The sequence below is a fragment of the Numida meleagris genome, chromosome 4 (assembly GCF_002078875.1).
Source record: "Numida meleagris isolate 19003 breed g44 Domestic line chromosome 4, NumMel1.0, whole genome shotgun sequence".
NCBI lineage: Eukaryota > Metazoa > Chordata > Aves > Galliformes > Numididae > Numida > Numida meleagris.
In genome coordinates, this window is record NC_034412.1 from 54,548,712 (window position 1) to 54,572,109 (window position 23,398).

Consider the following 23,398-nt stretch of genomic DNA (forward strand, 5'->3'; position numbering starts at 1 on the left):
TAATGAATATGTAACCGGGCTCAATGAATATGTATAAGTTTGGCTTTTAAATGTCTAACACTTTTGTCTAGGGGTATGCGAGTTTGGTAGGGCGGTGACCCCCTCGCATCCGGTGTGGGCGCAGCACCGTAATAAACATACCTGCTTTATAACCTAATCTCGGGTTATGGAGTTTGATTCCGCAAGTCAGGAGCTCTGCTCTCAGACAGTGCTGCCAAACATGATGGCGCAAAGCCTGTCCAAAGTAGAGGTGTCCCTGTGCGGGGGTTGTTCCTTGTGCAGCTTGCCCTTAGTTCTCAATCTGACATGAGCAAGCACAGACAAGAAATAGTAAGCGGAAGAGAGGCAAGAAGGAAAGCATTGCACACCTTTTGTTACAAAGCCTCAGTTGGTGGTGGTCAGGGAGATGGGGCCCTGGAGTCTGTCAGTCTCTGGTATGGGGAGGGCTGACATCCTTGCCTTGTCGGTGCTAGCCTGCTGTGGAGGCCATGTCCTTCCCTTCCTGCTGCTTTTCATACCAGCGCTTAGCTGGTTCACTTGGTAACTAGCCCAGGTACACCTCGGTACCGTGGGCAGCAGGAGTTGTGCTGTACCCAGGCATGTGGGTATTTAGAAGGGGAAGATAAAGCCTCTAGGGCAGACCGTAATCCCCTGTCCTACTGCTGTAGGAGTTCTCCAAAGCATTTTAGGGAAATGGTCTCTTCAGATATGCTTCCATTCTGTGCTCCTCTCCTTCTACCTATCAGACAGACACCAGTATTTCCCAATATTTCTGCTAGGAATGAGGTGCTCTGTACTAGCTAAGCCTGAAGAAACCCACAGTATTTCTGCTCCTGCCTGGGGATTGCTCAGGCCCAGTACAATGCACACTGCAGCAGAACATGTTGTTTCTGAGTCATCCTTCCCTCTCTGGTCCAGGTTGGTAGTGACTGAGATGCGATGGCTGCAATCTGACCCATGGGAGATGAAATGTCTCAGGCCAGTTTCAGCCAGGTAAATCTGTGCATGGTGCTCTAATCTGGTTACTTACTCAGTCTGTACCATTGCCTGTAGCAGGGGTTAGCAGCCTACGCTGTAATTACACAGTACACTATGATCAGCAGACAGCCGGATTTTTATCTTGCTGTCCTGGACAGACAGAAGATTGTTCTTCTTCTTTGTACTATTATATAGATAAATGCATCAAATCTTGCCTCTACAAGGGGTAGGAGCTCCTGGCTTCTGCTGTATTGCTACTGGTTTAGGAAAGTGTTAACTGTAAGTTGCTGACCCCTGGTTTATGCTATGCATGAATGCACTGAACAAAGGGAATGGGGGGAGCCTATAAAGTGTCACAGTACTGTCAGAAGCATCAGCCCAAAGAATAATGTGTCAGTCATGACCCTTGGCTCCTTCCAGCAGTGGCTGCACTGCAAGTTCCGCCTGCAAGTGCACAGAGGCTGATGAAGGAAAATGAGGGGAAATTTAAGTTGCACATGAGGAAGAAGTCTTTTACAGTGAGGGTGGTGAGGCACTGGCACAGGTTGCCCAGAGATGTGGTGGAAGGCCCATCCCTGGAGGCATTAAAGGCTAGGCTGGACAGGATGCTGAGCAACCTGATGTAGCTGTAGGTGTCCCTGTTCACTGTAAGGAGGTTGGGCTAGATGGGCTTTAAAGGTCCCTTCCAACTCCAAGGATTCGATGATTCTATGACTAGAACAGGTACATCCTCCCTAGCAGGGAAACATTGCTTTGCATGTTCTTGAAACTTCTAAATCATTTTGACTCAAATGAAAGCAAAATTGCTTTGAAACAGAACAAATTCACTGAGGGCATAAAAAAGATTAGCTAGCTAGCGAGTCAGTTTTGAAGAGTTCCTAAATAAGGTGGGAAGCTATCATAGAAAACCCCAAATATAATGCTTTGGAAGTTTGGTACATTTGGAGTCAAGTGACCCCATGACCCTTGAGCATGTTGTTCTGCAAAGGACCTCTTTACCCCCTCCAACCTTTTCCTAGAAGGAGTGGAACAGACCCGGAGAGCTGAAGATATGCCTGAAGTGCTTAATAGTTCTGTACGCTATTCCTGCCTCTGTTAAAAAAAAAAATAAAAAAAAATCAACAAGCCACCAAATTGTCCTCAGGTAGGAACAGCAGTTTTAGACATATTGCTTCATATGGTTAAGCCTTTGTTTTGAATGTGAGAGGCTTAGTCAGCAGAGAAGAGGCCCGGTAGAAGTGTATCCTGTGCAAAGATTACTCCTGCCACCTAAGGACAGCTCAAAGAGACTGCTGGCACTTGATTTTTATTTCTTCTTAGGTACTTCTGCAGCTTTGACAATATGAAAGCCATGGGAGTTTTGAATTAATCCCTAGCGTAACACAGATCTAATGAGAGACCTCTCCACCCTAGGATTAAATTTCTCACTTGGAAATTGTAGGCCTCCTTTGTTTCGTGATGGGCATGTGGAGACAGATTATATAGGGACATTCTCACATGGTCTTTATGGACACTGAACTTGCAAGAGGCTAAACCTAAGCAAGAATGTAAACGGCAGAAAGCAATCATAAAAAAACCTCCAGAACTTACAGTGAAAAGTTTTTTTCTGAGCATACACATAAGCCTGCATGGGATTTGGCAAGGGAAAATAAAGCTATTTCCAGTCTTGCATACAGTAACCCAAATACCTTGGGTTTTCACCTCAGGGCCTACTGCCCAGTCTTATGGGTGTGGTGCTGTTTGGGTTACTCAGTGAATCTTGTGCTGCTGTCTACTCTTCCAGTTGGGGGCAGTGAATCTCTGCGTCCGTACTGGAAGATGTACCTGCCCAAAGTGCTGTTGCTCATCTATGTCGTGGATTCAGCTGATCATGCCCGACTGCCTGTGGCAAAAGAGCAACTTCATCAACTGATCCAGAACAACTCCACCCTGCCAGTGGTGATTCTGGCCAACAAGCAGGTAGGGGTTCCCTGTGCCTAGCTGAACTTAGACTGGCTGCAGCTCTGAAAACAGCAACAAAGCTCTTTAAAGAAGTCCACTTGGATGGGGTGCTTCTGGGGGCACCTGTTGACCACAGAGGGACGTAATCTGAGGTTGAGTTTTAGATCTGTAAGATGCAGGTCTTACTGAAATAAGGATGTGGCTTTGCTTCTAGTTATTTATTTGGGAACAAGTTAAGGATAAACACTGTTTCCAAAGCATTTTAAGGCATGGGAACTTGATCTCATAAAGCTACATAAGAATGATGCCCCCTGAGATTTTGAGACCCTTCCCCTCCCTGTTGCATCTAACAGGCTTGTTTTCATTGACTTGTTTTGATATTAGGACCTTGAAGGTGCATATCGCATCACAGATATCTACGATGCTTTGGCCCTGTCTAATATCGGGGACAAGAGGAAGATGTTCTTGCTTGGTACCCACGTGGCAGAGGATGGCTCAGAGATCTCCTCCAGCATGAAGGATGCCAAGGAGCTGATAGCACAGCTGTTTTTGGAAATGCAGTGACAGCTCTTTTCCTACAACACAGTATTTGCAGCTGTTGAACAAGGGATGCTTGTCTACAGTTAGTCTGCAACATGGTAACAGAAATGTAAAGATAGCCTTTCCTTTTGTTTGTGTAGTTTCCCTGAAAATGATGTCTAGTTGGTAGGAAAATCTGTTTTATAGCATTTTGAAAATACCTCTGGAAAATAATATTTGTAGCATATTTATAGGGGAAAATGAAACTCAGGCAGCAGAGTTAAGGGTATTTATAGCTTAGGCTAAGATGACTTCTTGCTAGGTTGGAGTCAACTATTGATTTAATGAAATTAAATTGTATCCAGTGAGTTTAAACTGTCCTGATGTCTCAGGTTTAAATACTTATAGGTAACAGGTTTTACAGAACCCTGTTAGCAGAATTGTTCTGTTAAAAATGAGACTTCAAGAGTGTCAGGAGTTTCCTTTTAAGAGAGTGGCAAATTGGTAATTCCTGGAAGTGGGGCTGGTTGCCACTTCTTTAGTGGATAAGAACAAGAAAACAAAGGCAGTAAGACGTTAAGTGTTTCTTTGCTTACAGGAAAAACTTGAGCAGCACAATTTAAAGGAGTGACTTGAAAGCAGTTAAGGTGGTACTAGAGTGGGGGACTCCATCAGTCTAAGTGTCTTATTTTGGTTTAGACCAGATTGTGCTAGAGCAAGCAGTCTTAGATTTATAGAAAAATCTAGATTTTTTTTTTTCATAAGTTATTTCTGTCAGCATAGCAGATGAGGAAGATGAGTTGCAGAGGAGCATTACTTTCCTGGTGTTGCTGTCCCTATAACTATACTCTGGTGACATGATTGAGTCCAAACAGTGCTGCAAAAGACACTTTGTAATTAAATTTATTATACAAGGGTTTTGTAGTTTTATCTTTTGGAACTGATGCATAAAGCAGAACATTTTACTCTAACCACTGGTCTCAGCTTCATTTACCTCAACAAGGAATGACGCAGCTGGCCCTTCTGGGACAATGAAGTGATGGTTAAAGGGAATGGGTGCTTGCATTGGGCCAGCGGAAGCTGGGGATTAGTGGTGGTGTTGGTCACCCAGAACAGTGCCTGTGAGGGGATGTGGCTGTGGTCCCTGCAGCAGCCTCAGCTGCTGGCACCCTGCAGCGAGGAACAGTTGCCATAGTGTGTGCAAGTGCATTGCTATGCAGCTGCGCTGGGAAGGGACCAAGGATACCAACCCAGGGAAAACAATACAAAGAGCTGTCAAGTAGTTGTATCCTGAGGAGACGCACAGATTTTGCTGCCTTGTTACCTCACACTGAAGAGCAAGCAGCCCAGGTTGCAGATGCTACCAAGCATTTAAATTCACTTTGTCTCATCTTTACTGTTTCTTGCCACTCATCTACTTGTTCACAAGTCAGGTAAGAAACCCAGCCCCAGCTTCCTGGCTGAGTGTCCAAGCTGTGCCAAAGGAGGTTGTGGATGCCCCATCCCTGGAGACATTCAAGGCAAGACTGGATGTGGCTCTGGGGCAGCCTGGTCTAGTGGTTGGCCACCCTGCACACAGAAGGGGTTGAAACTAGATGACCATTATGGTCCTTTTCAACCCAGGCCATTCTATGATTTTATGCCCTAGGCTTCTTGGGTGTGGCTCAGTTGGAGATTTACACTGGACTAGCAAAACACACAGAGGAAAGGATGCCTGGTTTTGACTTTCCCCCTACTTCTCATTACAAACAGTGCCTGTCTTCCCCTTTCATAACAGAAGCTGTGTACTGAAATTGTAAGAAACCAGATGCATCAGCTGAACATTCATAAGTCCATGGGGCCTAACAGGATTCACCCCTGAATGCAGAAGGAGTTAGCAGATGTTATAGCTGGACCCCTCTCAGCAATTTACCAAGCAGTATTATACTGATCTACAAGGGCACAAAAGAAAACCCAGGGAACTACAGACCTGTTGGTCTAACCTAAGTTCCTGGAAAAGTTATGGAGAGGATTGTCCTGGGTGCTATTAAGACACAGTTAAAGAACAAAGCTATTATCAGGAATATTCATCATAGGTTCAAAGAAAGTTCCTGCCTTAGCAGTCTAATCTCCTATGATATGGTCATCCACTTAGCAGATGAAAGGAAGGCGGTGCACGTAATCTTTCTGGATTTTTAATAAGACCTTTAATACTGTCACAGCAACCTCCTGAACAAATTGTTCACCTACCAGATAAGCCCATGATATGCTAGGTGATGAGCTAGATGAATGGTGGAGCTCAAAGGGTTGTAGTAGGTCTACAACTGGTTGGCAGCTGATTGCTAGCATTCCCCTGGGGCTCCATTCTAGAGCCACTTGCGTTCACCACTTTTATTAGTGATCTGGTTGCAGGAGGGGAGTATGTCCTCAGCAAGTTTGAGGATAACACTAAGCTGGGAAGTGCTGCTAACTTCCTGAAGGAATGAGAGATCTTTGCAGAGGGATCAGATACATTAGAGCACTAGAAAATCAGCAAGCATAAAGTTCAACAAAGGAGAACGCTGGGTGTGCTGCACCTAGGCCAGAGCAATGCCAGCCACAGATACAGATGGAAAAATGGGTGGCTGGTAGCAGCTTAGCAGGAAGGGACCTGGGGATGCTGGTGACTGCAGGCTCACTGTGAGCTAGCAGTTTGCCCTAATAGCCAAGAGGGCAAACTGCATTGTGGGGCACTATAAAACAATGAAAAGTGCAACAGTGACAGCAGAGTAACAAAGCCCCAAGCTGCAGCAAATAAACATTTCATCAAATGCAACACACATAAACATAGAAACAAAGGAAAGCATCTGCTTACCTTCAGAAGGCCTCAGGTGCGAAGGGGATTTCCAGCAAGATGCCCTTGCCTCTACTGCCAACCCTTAAATGAGGTCTGGGAAGGGGTGGATCCTGGCTCCACTTCTTTCTGTCACTCAGGTGCATTGCATGCACCTGAGCTCCCCTGGGTTCGCTCTGCCTTCCCACCAGGTGCTCAATCACTGCTTCAGGCTGTGACTTAACGTTTCCACTACAGGGGCATTGAACATAGCATAACCAGCCAGTTAAAAGAGGCTATATTTAGTGCTAGTACAGCTTCATGGTGAGTACTGTGTGCAGTGCTGGGCTTCATGGTACAAAGAGGCTGTTAGGGTATATGAAAGCATACAGAGGAGGAGGACAACAAAGCTGGTAGCAGGGCTGAGGGGCAACCCCATTGCTCACCACAGCTTTACAAGAGACTGAACTCAAAGGCAGTTTGGGCAGCAGAAGGGAGGTATTTCTGTGTCTAGCTGCAGCAAAGCCTTGTTTTCCCTGCTGGAAAGCATAAGCAAGATCAAGTGGCAAGGGCTTTCCTTGGGCTCTCCTCGGTGGTATTGCTTAATTCCTTCAGGTTGCAGAACTGCTGAAGATACGTCGTGTGTGGGGATGTCTTTATCCATAGATCTTGCCACCATAAAGAAAAGTAGAAAGTCATCTTCCTAGAATTAGAGAAAGCTTTATGATCATCAGATGAGTTGAGGGACCTGACTGAGATATATGTGTGGCTCCTCCCTTAGCTGGATCTTGATGCAGGCTTTGCAAAGCTGTGTCCGAGCAGGGCGGTGGGGTGGCACTTGATGCTAGGTTTGCATGTGGCTGTGCAGTGGATCTGTGCTGAGTGGCTGTTCTGACTGGATGCAAACTGATGAGCCTTCTGCAGAGAGAATGCTGGCTCTGTAATGCAGCAAGGTTGGAGGTGGGCTTTGTGCAGTTATCCCTCACCCCCTTGCACCTTTGCAGGGAAAAGCTCTTAGAGAGCCAATTGGCTGAAATTGCTGAAACTGTTGTTTGGCTCCTGAAAAGAGTGCTGCTTTCCTGAACATGTCTTGTCTTGACCTGGAGGCAAGGGGCCAGCATCCTGCAAGCAGTTCCCACCAAAGTACCAGGGAGCTGTGCTTGCAGCGTTGCCAGCAGCAGGTAGGTGTGACAGGGAGATAAGTCAGCAGGTGTCTTGCGGGGGGTCTGCAGTGAGGATGCCCTAGCAGCAGCTTGCCAACACAAGGGTCTTTGTGGTGCTGAGCTTTCTGGCAAGCATTTGCTGGGGCTCTGTCCTATGAGAGGTTTAAGCCAGGTGATACAAAGCAGCAAAGCAATGCCCCACCTGCTGTACTTTTTGGGTGGTGGGGGCTGCCACAGCTGCCCGCATTGTGTGATTGCTCTCCAGGCCTCACATTGCCAGGAACAGACCGTGATAACTGTGCTAGATGAATGGCTTTGTTCTGGTGAGCATTCGGTATAAACATTCTCAGTACTACATAATACGTGCTCGTAGGGTACAAACTGTTTATATCCTTGTGTTTCTACGGCATCGAAGACATCTACGCTAAATGGACTGAAATAAAATTGCAAAATTTTTAAGCCCTTTAAGAAATATGTCTTCACCTGTGCTCCTACAGCCCTGTGGGAACAGTGCTGTCCCCATGGTACCTTTCAGTAAACTATGAAAGCGTTGATAACAGGTGTTTCTGTTTGTCTGGGCAGCCTCTGCTGGCTAATCATTCATCTCCTACCTGCTCGGGTTGCCTGGCAAGTTATGAAACAGAAACATACTTTCCCCCTCTCCCTGTCATGTCCCAGAAGAACCTTGCAGTCAGGGCAGGTTTGCAAATTCACATCTCTGCAGAGAGAGCACAAAAATCTGGGCTGTTGAGTTCACTGGATTAAGCTGATGAAAATTTACTTGAAAAGAGAGAGAGCCCTTAAACATACCAAAGTGAATGGGTGTCACCGTGCTCCAAAAAGTCTTCGCAAACCCACCATCCTGCTGCCCTGTTATGACTGTCCTGGTAACCTCTTCCACTAAGGGAGAGTTCACACTGTCCGTCTCTCTTCAAATGGGATGAGCAACTCGAAATTTGCCCTGGGCACGTGAGAGTTACCACTAACGTGCTGCAAAACCTCACCCACTTTCCATGGCACACCCTGACCATAACATTATTATTATTTCACTGTCATGCCTGTGGTATAGTTAGGTGGTAATGGTTTGGCAAGAAAAATGCAATCATGAAACCCCTGCAGGGGTTTCAGAGGTGTAATGAAATGACCCTTTCTGCACATCCCTTGGGAACTGTAAAACCAGATTCATTACTTGAAGGTCCTTTTCAAGTTGACAGCAACTACCTGCGCAGCATTAGGAAATTCAGTGCCTAATAAGGTGAGTGCTCAGCATAAAGGCAGCAGCCCTTTACAGCTGTGGGGAGACATGGGCTGAGTGTGTCCCTTCCTACATAGGAAGAATGGTCCCAGCAGAGACATAATGCATTTTTGTGTTTTTAAAGGCACATTTCACACCCTTACTGTTCTTAGCAGGCTTGGATGGGGAAACCAAGAGACAATCTGGACCCTCTCATGGGACGCTACAACATCTCTGCCATCCGCAAGAATAGTGGTATAATTGGGTATGGGTATCAGTGCCACATTCTGCAGAGCAAACCTGGAGCTCCAGTTGGGTCCCAGGGTGAATTAGTTTGGCTGCTGGACTGCATGGAAGCAGCTCAGCCTGAGCAGGACATGGCACAGGAAAAAATGATTTTATCTGTTTCCAGTGAGTTTAGTATGCTTGGCACTGGCAATCCAAGCATTGGCAGTAGGCTGGAGATACTGATGTGAAAGAGATGCTCTCTGGCAAGGGACAAAATGAACGTGCCATTTCAGGAGAAGAAAAGAACATGCAAAAATAAGGATTCTCCTAAGCACATGGCAGTTTAAGTGCCAGTCAGTGTATCTTAATCTTCCCCGTGTTAAGCTGATTCTCCTTTGGAAGTAGTAGAGGCAGGTGACCACGAACCAGAAGAGGATTTATCAGGATTTATCCACTAATGACTCACTGATCTACTAGGGAGAGGATTTTTGATCCCTATTGAAAAAGGTAAGGTCACTAGGAAATGGTGCTTGTCATATTTCAGTCTGTACACTGTCCTGTACCAGGATGGACCAGAAACTGGCCTCTGTGGAGAGCCCCAGCACTGTCAATCTGGCTTGTGAATAGCCATAAAGGGGCTGGCAGCTGGCCTCTGACCCTGCAGGGAACCCCCCAACCAGCATCTTGCCACCCCACACCTGGGGTGTGTGCAGGACTGCATGGGCTACTGTGGATGGATGGAGGCTGCCCTAGAACCAGAGGTTGCTCACCTCTGTGCCAAGAGAGAAAAAACCCAGAGCCTGCTGACACTGTCTTGGAGAAGCATTGGCCACCCAGAAGAGTGTGCCTTCTGTTCCTGGGGCAGGGGGCACAGACACAACACAACTCCTCTCACCAAAAATGTTTGTTTTTTATTTACACTTCGGACAAAGAAAAGACCAGTTCTCTCCCTTTGGTGACTTTTAACAGAAATGTGAGACATACATTCAAGGGATCTTGGCTCAGTCTGTTCATGATGCAGGCACTTGGCTTGTCAATATCCAGAGCTGGCTTGTGCACCTTAAACTAACCAAGACCACATGAACAAGACATCGGGTTTTCCAATTGCTCTCCTCTCTGGATGCTCTGTATACTAAAGCTAGCATGCATACTTTGCCTCTTGGGATCATAAGGAAAAGAAATCTCTATTCCTCTGTCCTGTGCTTGAACCTTTCATGGCAGCTTTTCCATGGGCCTGGGACAAGGGCATGAGATTTTCTGACCTGGGCAGTTGCTGTTAATGGGAATTGCTAGACAGGTAATGCAGCCATCAGAAGCTGTATACACATATACATACATATTATATATATATATAATCTTCTATAAATAAAAATTGTGTTAAATATCAGCGTATTACTTTGTATCTCAGAACCTTTTGTGACAGGAGAACCAAGTAAACCCACTCTAGAGATCTTCACCATTGTTTACAGCAGGGATGGGGCCAGGAGCAGCATCCTCTAGTCCCTGACAGACCCACATTCTGAGGGCAGCCCTTCAGACTTTCTCCACTCTGCCAGGCGCTGCTTGAACCATTTCTGGAGGGGAAAAAAAAAAAACAACAGAGACTGAGTGCACTGGGCTGAGAAAACCTTCAGAAAGCCTCGCAAAAGGTCCAGATGGAGCCAGCATGTGGAATGAGGTGAAGGAAACTCAGGGTGCTGCTTTTAACGAGGTACTTGTGAACAAATAGTTTTGTCACCTGTGAGTGCACCTCTTTCAGGCCTTTCCAGACCTTGACAACCTGGGTGAGTCCTCATTTAATTGCTGTGTGTCCAGATTTGTCTTGCAAATGGAGTAAGTAGGCTAAACCTCCTGGATAGTGTCTGTATAAATGGCTGTAGCAGTGAAACAATCACCGCAGGTCCCAAAATGACAGGTACCAGAAGTTAATCTGCTCCAGGAAGGCTGAGAGGGAAAACACAGTGGCACTCCGCAAATTTAAGGACAAACAGATTTTTAAGGTGGTTTAAAATTGATCTTCAAGTAATATTAATGGCTGTATTACTCTTTATGACTTGGCATCTCTAACCCAGCTCCCAGACCTGCTGATGCCACTTCAGCTCAACTGCAATTTGAAATGCTAGACAAAAGCGGTTGGGTAAAGCCACACCACCTCAGTAAGAAGAGAAGTATAACTCATGTGCTGGAAGCACGGCTCAGCCTTGTCTTTGGGCATGTGCCCGTGACATGCTTTGTTGCTGCTCATTCTGTTGCTATATTTGTTCACAGCTATTTTTGAAGCCATTCCAGTCACTAACGATACAACCATGGTGTTCAGTGCAAGTGGCTCTTGCGCTAGCACTGCCTCAGACTGCATCCAGCCAGCTGATTGCCTGCCTGCCTCCTAAAAAATTTCACTTCCTGTCCCTAACCATCGTGTCCTGTTGACTCAGTACATCTGCGTCTCAGTTTTACTGGCATTGAAATGCTTGCTATATCTGGCCAATAAAGCGCTCCGAGTGTCAAGAGTGGTGAGTCTGTGCCATACGCAATGCAGGCACTTTGCAGCTTGATCTTGATCCTATTCCTAATGTGACCTTCATCTTCAGATCTCTGGGAGCACCCTGTGTGTTACACCCAGCATCCTTCCCTGGGACAGGCTAAATATTGGCATTGCTTGCTTGCCTTTCCTATCCCTTGGCTTTGCCCAGGGATAACCAGGCCGGCAAGCCTGAAAAATGCTGCTAACTTTTTCTTTGTGTATGTTTGATTTCTGTACTCAGGAAACTTGCTATGGGTCTAGGAGTTCATAACGCATCTGTGTCAAAACAAGAGCTGCTCTGCAGCCTCCTAGTGTTGGGAAGGAGCTGGTTGCTTTTGAGACCCAGCAGGCAGACAGATGGAGCACAAGGCACTCAGCGAGACCCAAGCAGAGGCAGTCTCTCCCTGGAGGCACAGTTCAAGGCCTCCATGTCTCTCAGGGAGGCTGACAGATTTTCCTAACATACGGGTCCAGGGATGCTGAACTATCTAACTGCAGTGATGGAGAGCTGGGCACAGCCTGGGTATGTCCCACAGCACATCCTGCAGGAGTTGCATCTATCCTCCATCTGTTTTAAAATGACTGCAATTTCTTCTTACCACAAAACCAATGGTCATTTGGGTACCTGGGTCTATCAGAAGAAACTATCAGGACTATTCAGTTGGAAGGAATGGACAGCATGTGTGGCCCTGCTGCCAGCTAGTGACACACAGCACGTGCTGGAAGTGCTAGCCCCCCTGCCCAGCGTGGGGTTGGAGTTGGGGCATTGGGTCCACAAGGAAACCAACAGGGCATCTGGCTGTGATTTGGGAAGGCCAGGTGGCTGCAGTTACAGGAGAAGGGACTTTGGGGATGCAGGGGCAGGAACTGGTGGGGTGCAGGCAGGAGGTGGGGTTCAGCATGGCTCCATGGGTGCAGTGTGGGGTTGGGAGTGCAAAAGAGTGCTTGTGGGTGCAGTACATGGGGTGCAGTAGTGTGCAGTATAAGAGTGCAAGTAGGGAGTATATGGCTCACAAAGGGGTGCAGGTGGTGTTGGGGTAGCATCAGAGGTGCAGCAGGGAGCTTGTGGGGGCAGGATATCACAGGGTGTATGATGAAGAGCAGAGGACAGGGTAGTCAGGAGATAGTGTAGGGTGCAGAGGCACGTGTGGGGAGAGCAGGGCTGGTGCCGAGGGGAGGCTGAGGGGTACACACTCACCAGGGTCTGCTCTTCGGAAAGCCCGGTCTCAGCTGCAATGAGGCACAGCGTGGTGGGATCAGGATGCTTGTTCACCTTGCAAAAATTGTACTCCAGGATCTCCAGCTGCTCCTCAGTAGGAGTCACTGACTTCTCTGTGGCCATTTCTCCTGGACGGTGGGGTCAGGCACTACAGAAAGGGGCTGGGGTTATTGCCAAGGCTGGGACTGGAGGGACTATGCTTGCTGAGACCCAGCTTAGGCATCCCTGTCACCAGCAGCTCCCTCTTCCCCAGTGGTCTCTGGCTGAGGCAGGGCACAGCTTCTTTCCCAGCCCTGCCCCTCCCGGCAGCGCCTGCCTCAGATTCCCTGCCGCGGCAGCTGCATGCCCAGCAGCACCCATCAGAGCTTCCTCACCATCCCCAGCCGGCAGGAAGCTGCAGCCTCTCCTCTGCTCAGCAAGCCCCTCTGCTGCTGGATTTATAGCCAGCGTGACTCCCGCGGGGACGATTCCTGTTTACAGCCGTATTTAGGCTTGGGCGTCACTTGGAGTGATGTCACAGCAACGAGTGCAGTGGGGGAGGGTTCATTTAAAGTCACTAATTTAAAATATATATGTATATCCTCTGGGACAGGGGACAGTGTCTGGCATCCAGCCACGTGTTTTCATTTTTTTCTCCCCAGCTACCATGCAACTTTGTGCAGGGGAATCACAAGTCAAAAGATGCAGGAGCTGTTGGGAGCAAAACGCCTTGAATAAGCCCCACACCTCTCTTCTGCAGGGCTCCACGTGTGCTCCCGCCTGGCAGAAAGGCAAGCCAACTGAAACCCAAGGACACACAAGTCTTTTGATAGTGAATTGCCTCGTTTCTGAAACTGAGCTGTGGGGCGGTGGCAGGGGAGGAGCTGGGTTCAGAAATGTGGCCTTTCTCGCTCTGCTCTCCTGCTTTCTGTGGCCCAGCCCATGTCTCCACGGGGCCACCCACTTTCCACCTGCCCTGCCTCCACAGCTTCTCCTTCCCTTTGGCCCTGGAGATGTAACCTCAATGCCTACGTCACCAATTGCGTAGCTTTAAAGCCAACTGTTTTCCCAGTTGAAGGATAATCATAACCCACACTGTATCCTGGGGCATATCGAGTGCCTGAGAGCTCCCACCTGAATGGCAGCGCTGCTGGGATAGGGCTCAGCTCCAAAATTGCCTTGCCGGATGCAGGGAGACAGCTGTCCTGTTCACAAGACGCTGGGGAGATCCTTGTCCCCAAGCTTTATCCCAAAATGCAAATGCCCCACTGAGCTTCCTTTGCTGAAGATTGCCTTGACTAATAAAAAGATTCTTTGGCATTTGCATAAGGTCTTATAAATAGAGATGGTTGTGAGAAAGCCTGCTCTGCTTGAGTCACTTGGTAAATACCGATTGTAACACAGTGGTTGCTTAAGGCTGGAGCAACTTTTGTAGAGTCATAGAACATCCCGAATTGGATGACACACAGCGATCATTGAGTCCAGCTCCTGGCTCCACACAGGACCACCCAAAATCCAAACCCTATGTTTGAGAGCGTTTTTAGATGTTTTTAGGACTCTAGGAGCTCAGTGCTGTGACCACTACCCTGGGGATTCTGTTCCTCACACCCAACCTGACCCTCTCCTGAAGCAGTTCCATGCCATTCCCTCCGCTTCCTGTGAGGAGCTGTAGCTGCCATGAGGTCTTCCCTCAGCCTCCTCTGCTCTGGGCTGAACGAACCCAGGGACCTCAGCCTCTCCTCACACATCTTCCCCTCCAGACCCTTTGCTGTCTTTGCAGACCTAAGTGTGATGGAGTGTGCTGGGGGATGGTATCATTCACTGCCATGGATGGACCAGGGAGAGGTGGCCCTGAGCCCCAGGTGCTGCAAGCTGAGCTGTCTGTGCCCACAGAGCACTGGCTGTAGGCCTGTAGCAGCCGTGAGCAGACCTTCATGGCACAAACTTGCTTCAGAGGTACAGGGAGAAGGCAGGCAAAGCTCTGTCCCTGTGAGCTGATGGGAGCCTGGTGGGTGCTGCTTATATGGCTGGAGGCCCTTTGGAAGCTCTCTGCAAGTGATGCATGGGGAGAAGAAGCTCCCTGGGACCTGAGGCGCTGTTCTCCAGCAATACGGCCAGTGAGCTCACCATCAGGCCCAAGTACAGCAGAGGCCACAAGTCCTTCTGCTCCTCCACAGTCACATCAGCTCCATGCTACCTGCCAAAGGGCTCCACATGGCCCATTGCCCTTGGATTGTGTGTCTAGCCTGGGCCACCAGCAGCAACAGGTCCTAGTAGTTCATAGATCTGCATTTGCAGCCTGCTGCACTAATGAACATTAATGTGTATGCATTGCTTTGCATAAGAAACGCGTGCCTCTTAACTTTCCTGTTTCATCTTTATAGTTGTGATAATCCCCACGTTACTGAGGCATATTCCCATAGGGCATGGTGTCTTCTACCTGCTGGCAGCTCAGGCTTGGAGCCTGGCCTTCAGGCTGCACAGGACCACTCACCTGTCTAAGAAGGGCTTACACTTCTTTAAACCTGGCAGAAAGATGAAGAATCACAACTGTTCCTCCCAACTGCTGAAGGGCGCAACTGCTAGCTTTATCTTCTACATTGGAAAAAATATATTTTCTACTGTAAAGGATGCAAACAACCTCTGCATCTTTCAGAAATACTGTGGGACTGTGGCACTTGTTCAGATCTGTGACAGAGGGTGACACACCCCAACAATGGTGTGACAGATGTTGAAGTGAAACCACAGCACCAAAAACACTTGGTCTGCTATATGTGCCTGTAGCTGAAGAGAGGAAGTCACATTTTAGTCTTGGTTTTAGGTGGAGCAATGTGAGAGTAGCCACCAGCTGCAGCTTGCAGGGGGTCTGTGGGCTGCAGATGCTCCAGCCAGCATTGGTGCACACACAGAGGCTGAGCAGACAGCAGCTGGTGCTCTTGGCATGGCTGATGCGGTATTTAACTGTACCTCTGGCCCACCTTGGAGTGAGCAGACAACAAGCAATAGCCAATGGATACAGGTCACAGCAGAAGAAAAGCTTATTAGATAGTGAGAAGAAAATCTTCAGAGTGATGGGGGAATCCTAAATGGGACAAGGCCATAGATGTGAGGGCACCTCCATCCCTGGGGATGTCTGAGAATCAGCCCATTAGGGCCCTGCGTGACCTGACCTAGGTGTGAATTTGGAGCAGGAGGATGGATGGAGAACTCCTCTCCCCAGAGACACATGGGGCTGGGTTCCCAGCTCTGGCCCAAGCCGGAAAGGGCATCCCTCAACCTCCAGGGTGCCAGCCGGGCTCTGCTCATGCTGTCAGCATCCACTACCCTGGCAAAAAGTGGCCTCTTTTCTAGAAGAGAGATGATCTCTGTTTGCTCAGCTTTGCTTTTTTGAAAGACAGACACAATAGCTGGCTAGATGTGCAGTTTTCTGACTGTTTACTGTACCTGAAGCCCCTGGAAAACTCTCAGGGCAGCCCCTGGAAAACTCTCAGGGCAGTAACTCCTGCCCAGCTGGTGGGACCCCATGGCCCCTACCGGGCTTATTGGGCCCCCTTCCACAGTGCTCCCCCCATGTTCAGGCCTGAAATAGGAATGCAGGCACCTGTTTTTGGCTTGCAGCTATTTACTACCACTGCAGGGATCAAAACAGCAAGCTGTTCTCCATGCAAACAGGCCTTCCTGCTCTGCTGCTCAGCTGCAGAGCTGTGTCCCATCCTGAGCTTTGCTCTGCCTCCCACTGAGCTGGGGCATGGCTGTGGATAACATCAGCCAGCACAGTGCACAGGATAAGGTGGGGCTGAGGTTTTAAAAATAAACCGGACCCCATCATAAATGAGGAAAAGCCACCTGTCACACATCCTGTAAACTGTCTGTTCAGCCTTTCAGAAGATAACATCGGATGGGAACAGCACAAACAGTGCAGCAGCTGCTGCAGCCGAGACAAGTCCCCGTGGTGCTCCCTGCCTGGGTCTCTACCTGCCCCTGTTCCAGCACAGAGCTCTCCCATCACAGTCCTGCAGTGCTGCTCTGGCTCCTCCATTGCCAATTAGTGCAGGTCAGCCCCTGTAATGCCCCCCAACTCATCCCCAGCTACAGATCTGCCCCAGCATCCCCAGCTCAAAGCTTGCACTTACCTGTGGCTGGCAGGGACCAAAAGCGTGTAAAAGAACCACCCCTCAGGTCCTCGGGTGACTGCTTAAGTACTTGCGTGTGTGTGACAGGCGGGGGCCTGAAAAACCTGCCGCAAATCACAGGATCTTCTGAGATCCACAGCTCCTCTCAGGGCTGGTAATTCAGGTTTGGCACCGCTCTCCTTGGCAGAGCTCAACGCATGGTTAGACGTGCACCGGGGCCCTTGGGAGGGGTGGCATGAGGAGCTGCTGGGGCTTGTCACTGCAGGGCTAGGGGACAGCTTCCTGATGGGGCATCATGCCGAGGGGCTGCTTCCTGTGGGTTTAGGGGAATCATAGAATCACAGAAAATCCCAAGCTGGAAGGGACCCATAAGGTTCATCAAATCCAGCTCCTGGAAGGGACCCATAACGCTAATCAAGTCCAACTCCTGGAAGGGCCTCCTTCTCATCTTACTTTAGTTTGCTGTAAATGGTTTGTCCAGGCTTAAGGCTCTTGGCTTCAGTCAGCCCTGCAGTGCTGGCAGGCTGGGAAGGGATAGGATCAGATCCTGAATCTGTTCTGCTGCTCCAGGCAGGGTATGGGGAGCAGGATGGGACACCTACTTTGCCATAGACCTGTCCTCTCCCTGGTGGTAGTGCCTGGAAGCCTGCAACCCCCACAGAGGAGGATGGGTAGCATCTGGCAGCAGCTTCCAAAGAGGCATCCTAGGGAGTGAGAAGAGTGGGAGACAATTTTCTCTCAGCTTCCAGATAGCTGGAAGGGGATGCTGGAAAATCAGCAGCGATGGAGAAAGGACTGACAATTGCAATGGCTGAGCTCATCTGCCAGAACAAAGGAAAACTGGCAGTGGATGCAAAACGATGCTGTGGAGCTGGCTGGAGCCTTGCCCCTGGGTAGAAGCAGCTGGACAAACACAAGCACAAAGCCTTCCGTGTGTATAGCAATGAGACAAAACCATCCTGAACTTTGAGTGCTTTTGTAGTGTGAGGGGAGACATGGGCTAAGGCATGGGTATTGCAAAAGCATGGGTATTGCAAAGAGATCTGTGCCGAAGTGTGGACAAACCAGTGCCAATATTCCTAGCAGGATGGCACTGATCAATCAGGAGTGCTTTTACTACAGTGATACTGTTTGACAAACTAAGTGGTGCTGGTAGAGGAACTTTCTGGGAGAAGACCTGATCCTGCATGCCTTGGGCAGGCACCCAACCAAGAGGATACACCTTGTTTGTAGCTGGTGCTGAGCAACAGGAGCAGGGGTTGCCATAGGTGGGGGCAAGCAGGTCGAGGAGATGTGGCTGGAGGGACAGGGGTGCAGCCCCAGCTGCTCTGCTTGCGTCTGTGCGCTGTGATTCACTTTCATGCAAGTGTCCCAAACACTGAAAAATGTGAGTAATAAGAATGACTTCTCTCTTCCACCATTTATTTCTATCAACAGAGAGAAAGTCTTTAATGTGGAAAAAAAAGAACTATTTTCCTTACCTCTGAATCCAGCCCAGACTTGCACAGGGAGCGCTGGCAGTGAAGTGTTTCAGGCTGAGACGTGCCACTGAAATGGTATCAGAGCTGCTGGGAGTCCTGCAGCGACAGTGCAAAAGTCATGTCATGAAAATTCCTGTGTCTGGATGGCAAATGCTAACACTTTTCTGATCCCAAAGTCCTTCAGGATTTCTCTTCCTGGGAGAAAGTCAGAGTACTGCTGGAGTTTGTGCCTCACCTGGAAAATACTCTGGCCCCAGATGCAGTCCCATTGACAGAAGAGTTAAAGAAACAGCATGCAGACTACCTCCAGGCCCATCAAGGAGTCTTCCTTCCTTCAGGGGAAAAAGTGCAGCTAGTGTGATGTGCACTCAACAATTTTGCATGATGCCGTGGCATTGCAGTGAGCAGCCGGTAGTTGCAGCATATGTTTGGCATCCCACTCGTCAGGACTCATCTCGCAGAGCCTTGGGCATCATCCAAGCACTTGCATACGGCAGCGCGTTGGCTGGAGACGCTTTGTTTGGAGAAATGAACACATAGCTAACGGCCATCCTGGCTTGAGTATCCCCCTGCAGCAGAGTGGAGACAGGATTGAAAAAGGTTGGAGAGGAGAGAGGAGAAGTGACCTGTGCACTTTCCTGAAACTTCCTCCACCTCCTGAAAACCAACATCAGAAAGAGTACAAAATCTTCCCTTCTCCCTGTAACACACAAATGCAAAAGGAGACTGCAAAAGCCATCTTCTGCTTTGCTTTCCTGTTTTTCTTTTTTTAATGATGTGCTGGGGTTTTCTTGCTACACAGCTTTACAGAATTTTTTGGCTTCCATTCAGTTAGTTTCCTAACTGGTCAGTACTGACTCAAAGGATAACTCTGGCACCTGACAATGTTTCTACCTGCAAAAAACGACTTGCCCCAGAAAAGCACTGAATTGCTCCTCAGAAGTGTGAGCAGCTACCAACTGCCTTTGTTGGAGACCCTAAAACACAAAAATGTCACTGAATCGTTGATCTTTTGATCAAAAAGCTGGCAAAACAGCAGCAAGAGATGCACAGAATGACTGTATACTGAAACAGCCCTTCTCCAGAAAAAGGATGCCTGCCGGGCAATGCTGCGTCCCCATGGCCATCCCTTCAGGCTGTTCCCTTGCTGTAGCTCTGGAGGATAACGGCCAACTCCCCCTGACTAAAGAGGAGCTTCCCTGGAGCTTTTGCTGTCTCTGTTCTGGAACAGGGCTGCCCACTGCCCCTCCAGGCTGCACTCTCCTTTCTGTGATTTTGTTTCAGTAGGCAGGAAAGAGGCTGTCTCTCCTCAGCATCAGAATTGATTCAGGCCAAACAGACACAAATCAGGTGTGACTTCCAATAAGATCTTTCCCATTTGTTTGTCCACTGGATACTGCCACGCAGACGGAAACTGCGGTGTTTTATTGCTTCTCCAGTTGTGCCAATACTTCTGAGAGAACGGTGTAATCTCTTTGGTATTTCCATGTGCAATCTCTGCCTCGGGTACAGTCTTTCTCCATCCTTTTCTCCCTCTTACTAACCAGATTGTTTTGAAGTTACTAAAATGGGCTCTGATGCTTGCAGTTTCTTGCCAGGAGGCTTTTCAACAGTACTGCCATGGCTTGCAGGCAGTGCAGGCCCCAGCACGCAGAGAGCCAGCTGGGCATCACACGTGTGAGCTGCTTGGTGTACCCAGCCCAGGAACACGCTGGATCCAGAACTGGGAATCAGGAAAGCAGGGGAAAGGCAGGAGGAGATGAACAGATTTGCTTTACGCTCCTGGATTGAGAGGAATGTGAAGAGGAGCAAGTACCCTTTCAGCGAGTCAAAGGGTCGTGTATTTTTCAGGGTGAAAGTCAGGGAGCTGGGAGGCTAGGAGATGCCTATAGAAAGCCATCCCTGTCAGAACCTCTAGGGCAAAGCTGTTGGGTTTCCAAAGTCCTGACTCAAACTCTGATATGCAGGACAGCGAAGGGACTTTACCCCTAACTAGAGCAGGGACTCTTTCTGCCAGGTGTGTCACCAACGTGGACTTTGGCTGCAGGCACGTTGTGCTGAATGCCCAGAATAGTTAGGGGATGTAGAGAGGTGAGCACAGGCACACATAAGCACCAGTCTGCAGCTGTGCCACTGAGCTCAGGTACTTCCCTTCAGCCTTCACAGCAAGGGACAAGGACCACATTTCCCCTGTGCAGTCTCCAGGCCAGGCAGCCCGTCAACGCCATGCTCACCAGGCCCAGCCACCATCCCTGGCCTCTTCAGTGTTTTTTTGGGGTGAGGCTCTCTTTTTGGGCACTCTGAGCCCTGTGGGAAGCATCCATCTGTTAAAAGATGGCTTTTTGTGCCATCCTGTCAGGCTGGTGGGCCTGCTGGTTGTTAGGGACTGGGCGGGTACCCCTGCCTGCAGGTGTTGGCTGCTAGGCCTGGCCCTTGCGGTGGCGGTGACACTCACCCAGCAGCAGCCTGGTTTCTGCCAGACCAGTTTGGGCAGGTGGCACCTGCAGAGAGGTGACCACCAGCTGCTGAGGTGTCACCCCAAGCCTGAAGGCTGTCTCCAGGGGTACCTCCATGCAACAAACCCATAGTTTCTGGGGCACCCTTGGGGCCCTTGTGGCACCTGCAGCTGACCACAGACTTCCCAGCCAGAAGGGCCCCTGCCACTGCCCAGAGCCAGCCATACACTGCAGCTCTGGCTGCTTGTTCCTGCTGGGACAGTGTATTTGAAGTCATTCTCCCTCTGTATTCAGCCCTAGTGAGGCCCCACCTCGAGTACTGTGTCCAGTTTTGGGCCCCTCACTGTAAAAAAGACATTGAGGCCCTGGAGCGTGTTCAGAGGAGGGCGACGAAGCTGGTGAGGGGTCTGGAGCACAGGCCTTATGAGGAGCGGCTGAGGGAGCTGGGATTGTTCAGTCTGGAGAAGAGGAGGCTCAGGGGAGACCTCATCGCTCTCTATAACTACCTGAAGGGAGGTTGTAGTGAGCTGGGGGTCAGCCTCTTCTCTCTCATAACTAGTGACAGGACGAGGGGGAATGGCTTCAAGTTGCGCCAGGGGAGATTTAGGCTGGACATTAGGAAATACTACTTTTCTGAAAGAGTGGTCAGACACTGGAACAGGCTGCCCAGGGAGGTGGTTGAGTCACCGTCCCTGGAGGTGTTCAAGAAACGTTTAGATATAGCGTTGAGAGACCTGGTTTAATGGGGTTATGTTGGTGGTAGGTGGATGGTTGGACTAGGTGATCTTGTAGGTCTTTTCCAACCTAGCTAATTCTATGATTCTATGATTCTATGATTCTATGATTCTATGATTTGCCAGTGGAAGAGGGTGAATGCTAAAGTTGGGTGCCTGCTGGCATGGGGAAGCACCCAACAAACCTTGCTTACAGGTCTGTAAGCAAAACTGCAGTGAAACATTTGTGTATATGTTGTTTATCCATCTACGCCTCCAAAGCTGGGCAGACCCGGACAAAATGTTTCCAGACCTCAGTTTCAAAACCAGTGTCCAAACAGACTGATGTTAGGGCTTGGGAACACAGGTCAGCATCTGGAAATGCAGAAGCATGGCTTGCATCACCCAGAGCTGTCTGGTTGCCAGCTGCAAGGGAAGATGAGAGGAGAGCAATGCCTCGCCAGCACTGCTGGGTGGTGGGGACAGGAGCAGGCACAGGAACAGAGGACAAGGCAGGTAGGAGATGGAGACTGGCATTCTGTCCTCTGGCTGCCAGCTGTCAGGGATCTCTGTGACATTAACTTATAACATCTTTTTGCCTGTTGTAACCTGGCTTTTGCTGCTGGCACTGGAAGTGTCACAGTTAGCTGAGTGCTAGCTGCCAACAGTCTTCTCCACATGGCTGACCAAAACAGGTATGCTCAAGGCCAGACTCGTCATTGCTCCAACAGCTTTGATGCCATGGGGAGTGAGTTGATCACGCTGGGATGTTTCCAGTTATTGGGAGCTCCCCTGGCTGGTCCTATAGAGATGAGAACACCCTTGGGCGCTGTGGAAGGCAAGCGTTGTGCATTAACTCTGTTTGGGTCATATCAAATTCCCCAATACAGCCACAGTGACTGTGCTATCTATTTAGTATTGTGGGGAGCTGCCATGATCCATGGCTACTCTGTAGTGGAGGTATCTGGGGTTACTGCACAGTGTTTATTTCCAGGTTTGAATTTATATGGGCTGGGAGCCTGAGCAGTAAAGTTTTGCTAGAGGACAGTGATCTTCCTACTGGATTTCTGTGATCACTTTCTCATGAGGGTCTTCTGTCAGCACAGGTGATGAGGTTGCATTAGCACAGCAGCGTCAAGAGCGCTCAGTCTCAGACGGGAGCTCAGCCCTTCCAGTAGAGAGAGCACCAGCAGCACACTCACACTGCAGAATGTGCCTAGGAAGAGTTGAGTGGGAACATGCGTACTAGCATGGGGCAGTGAAAAATCTGGTTCACATTGTCTGTGGTGAAAGCAGCCCTTTTTGTAGGACAACTCACATCCCTCCTCTCCTGCTTATGACCAAACTTCTCATTGAGAAGAGCTCTTGGCTGTGCCAGTGGAACTGGCAGAAGTACACAGTTGTGCAGGAGTGCCCTTGAATTCCTTCTCTCTCTTCTTTTACACGTGCTGCCTCACCTTGCCCTTTTCTTCCTTTTGGAAAATGCTAAAAGCCTATCTTCAGTCTGTTACACCAAAATGTTCCATTTACAAGGCCATAAATAACTTTTATAAATATCATTGTTTAAATATTAATAAATGTGAAAGAAATACTGGAAATCGAAGACATTGTTTGCTCATTTTTCCTTGCTGAAAAGTACCTTTTGCACCAGAGACTGTCTCAGCTGCAAGAATCAGACTGGCGCACATCCAGTCTTCCAGCATGTGGGAGCCCAAGGACAGATATGCCCAAGAACTGGGACCGTAGTGACCTTCTCCAAGTGAAACACCACTAGGAGAAGTGCTAAAGGTGATTGTCACTGCAAAGGGAGGTGTGTGCTCCCTGCAGAGAAACTGGGAGAGGGAGGAGCACCACAGCAGTCTGCCAAGGGCCACATGCTAGCCTGGGCCTTTAGATAACAAAAAAAAAAAAAAAGAGGTAAGTTTTAGCAACTGATCTTCCTTTTTCCTCACAAATTTTGACCTGGGTTTCTCTGCAGGATCTGCAGTAAGATCAGGGTCTGGCCAGCCAGCTGCTCCTGACCTCACTGACCATCCTCCTGG

General features: G+C 49.0%; 2 protein-coding genes across 5 annotated transcripts in view; one reads left to right on the forward strand and one right to left on the reverse strand.

Annotated features, from left to right (window-relative positions):
• Positions 1-4,409, forward strand: part of ARL9 (ADP ribosylation factor like GTPase 9) — a 12,213-nt gene extending 7,804 nt beyond the window's left edge. The window contains exons 3-4 of the mRNA XM_021393424.1: positions 2,762-2,937; positions 3,304-4,409. Coding sequence (XP_021249099.1) covers positions 2,762-2,937; positions 3,304-3,483 — 356 coding nt within the window. The 3' untranslated portion in view covers positions 3,484-4,409. The remainder of the gene's footprint in view (positions 1-2,761; positions 2,938-3,303) is intronic.
• On the reverse strand, positions 9,746-18,574 carry HOPX (HOP homeobox). Of its 4 annotated transcripts, XM_021393431.1 has the most exons (4): positions 18,423-18,574; positions 18,188-18,283; positions 12,574-12,742; positions 9,746-10,428 (listed from the first exon to the last, which is right to left on the reverse strand). In XM_021393431.1, the coding sequence occupies exons 3-4, from the start codon at positions 12,715-12,717 to the stop codon at positions 10,351-10,353; spliced, it is 222 nt and encodes a 73-aa protein (XP_021249106.1). In that variant the 5' UTR covers positions 12,718-12,742; positions 18,188-18,283; positions 18,423-18,574; the 3' UTR covers positions 9,746-10,350. The 4 variants fall into 4 exon arrangements, with proteins under 4 accessions (XP_021249106.1, XP_021249103.1, XP_021249102.1 ...); XM_021393428.1 differs by lacking the exons at positions 18,188-18,283; positions 18,423-18,574 and adding an exon at positions 16,707-16,887; XM_021393427.1 differs by lacking the exons at positions 18,188-18,283; positions 18,423-18,574 and adding an exon at positions 12,969-13,129.

What these genes read in the sequence shown, in the direction of transcription:
- HOPX (XM_021393431.1), bottom strand. Translation starts at nt 12,717, where the DNA reads ATGGCCACAGAGAAGTCAGTGACTCCTACTGAGGAGCAGCTGGAGATC. An exon ending in TTTCCGAAGAGCAGACCCTG is followed by an intron (nt 10,429 to 12,573) that starts GTGAGTGTGTAC and finishes TTTCCCCTCCAG; the next exon opens with AAATGGTTCAAGCAGCGCCT.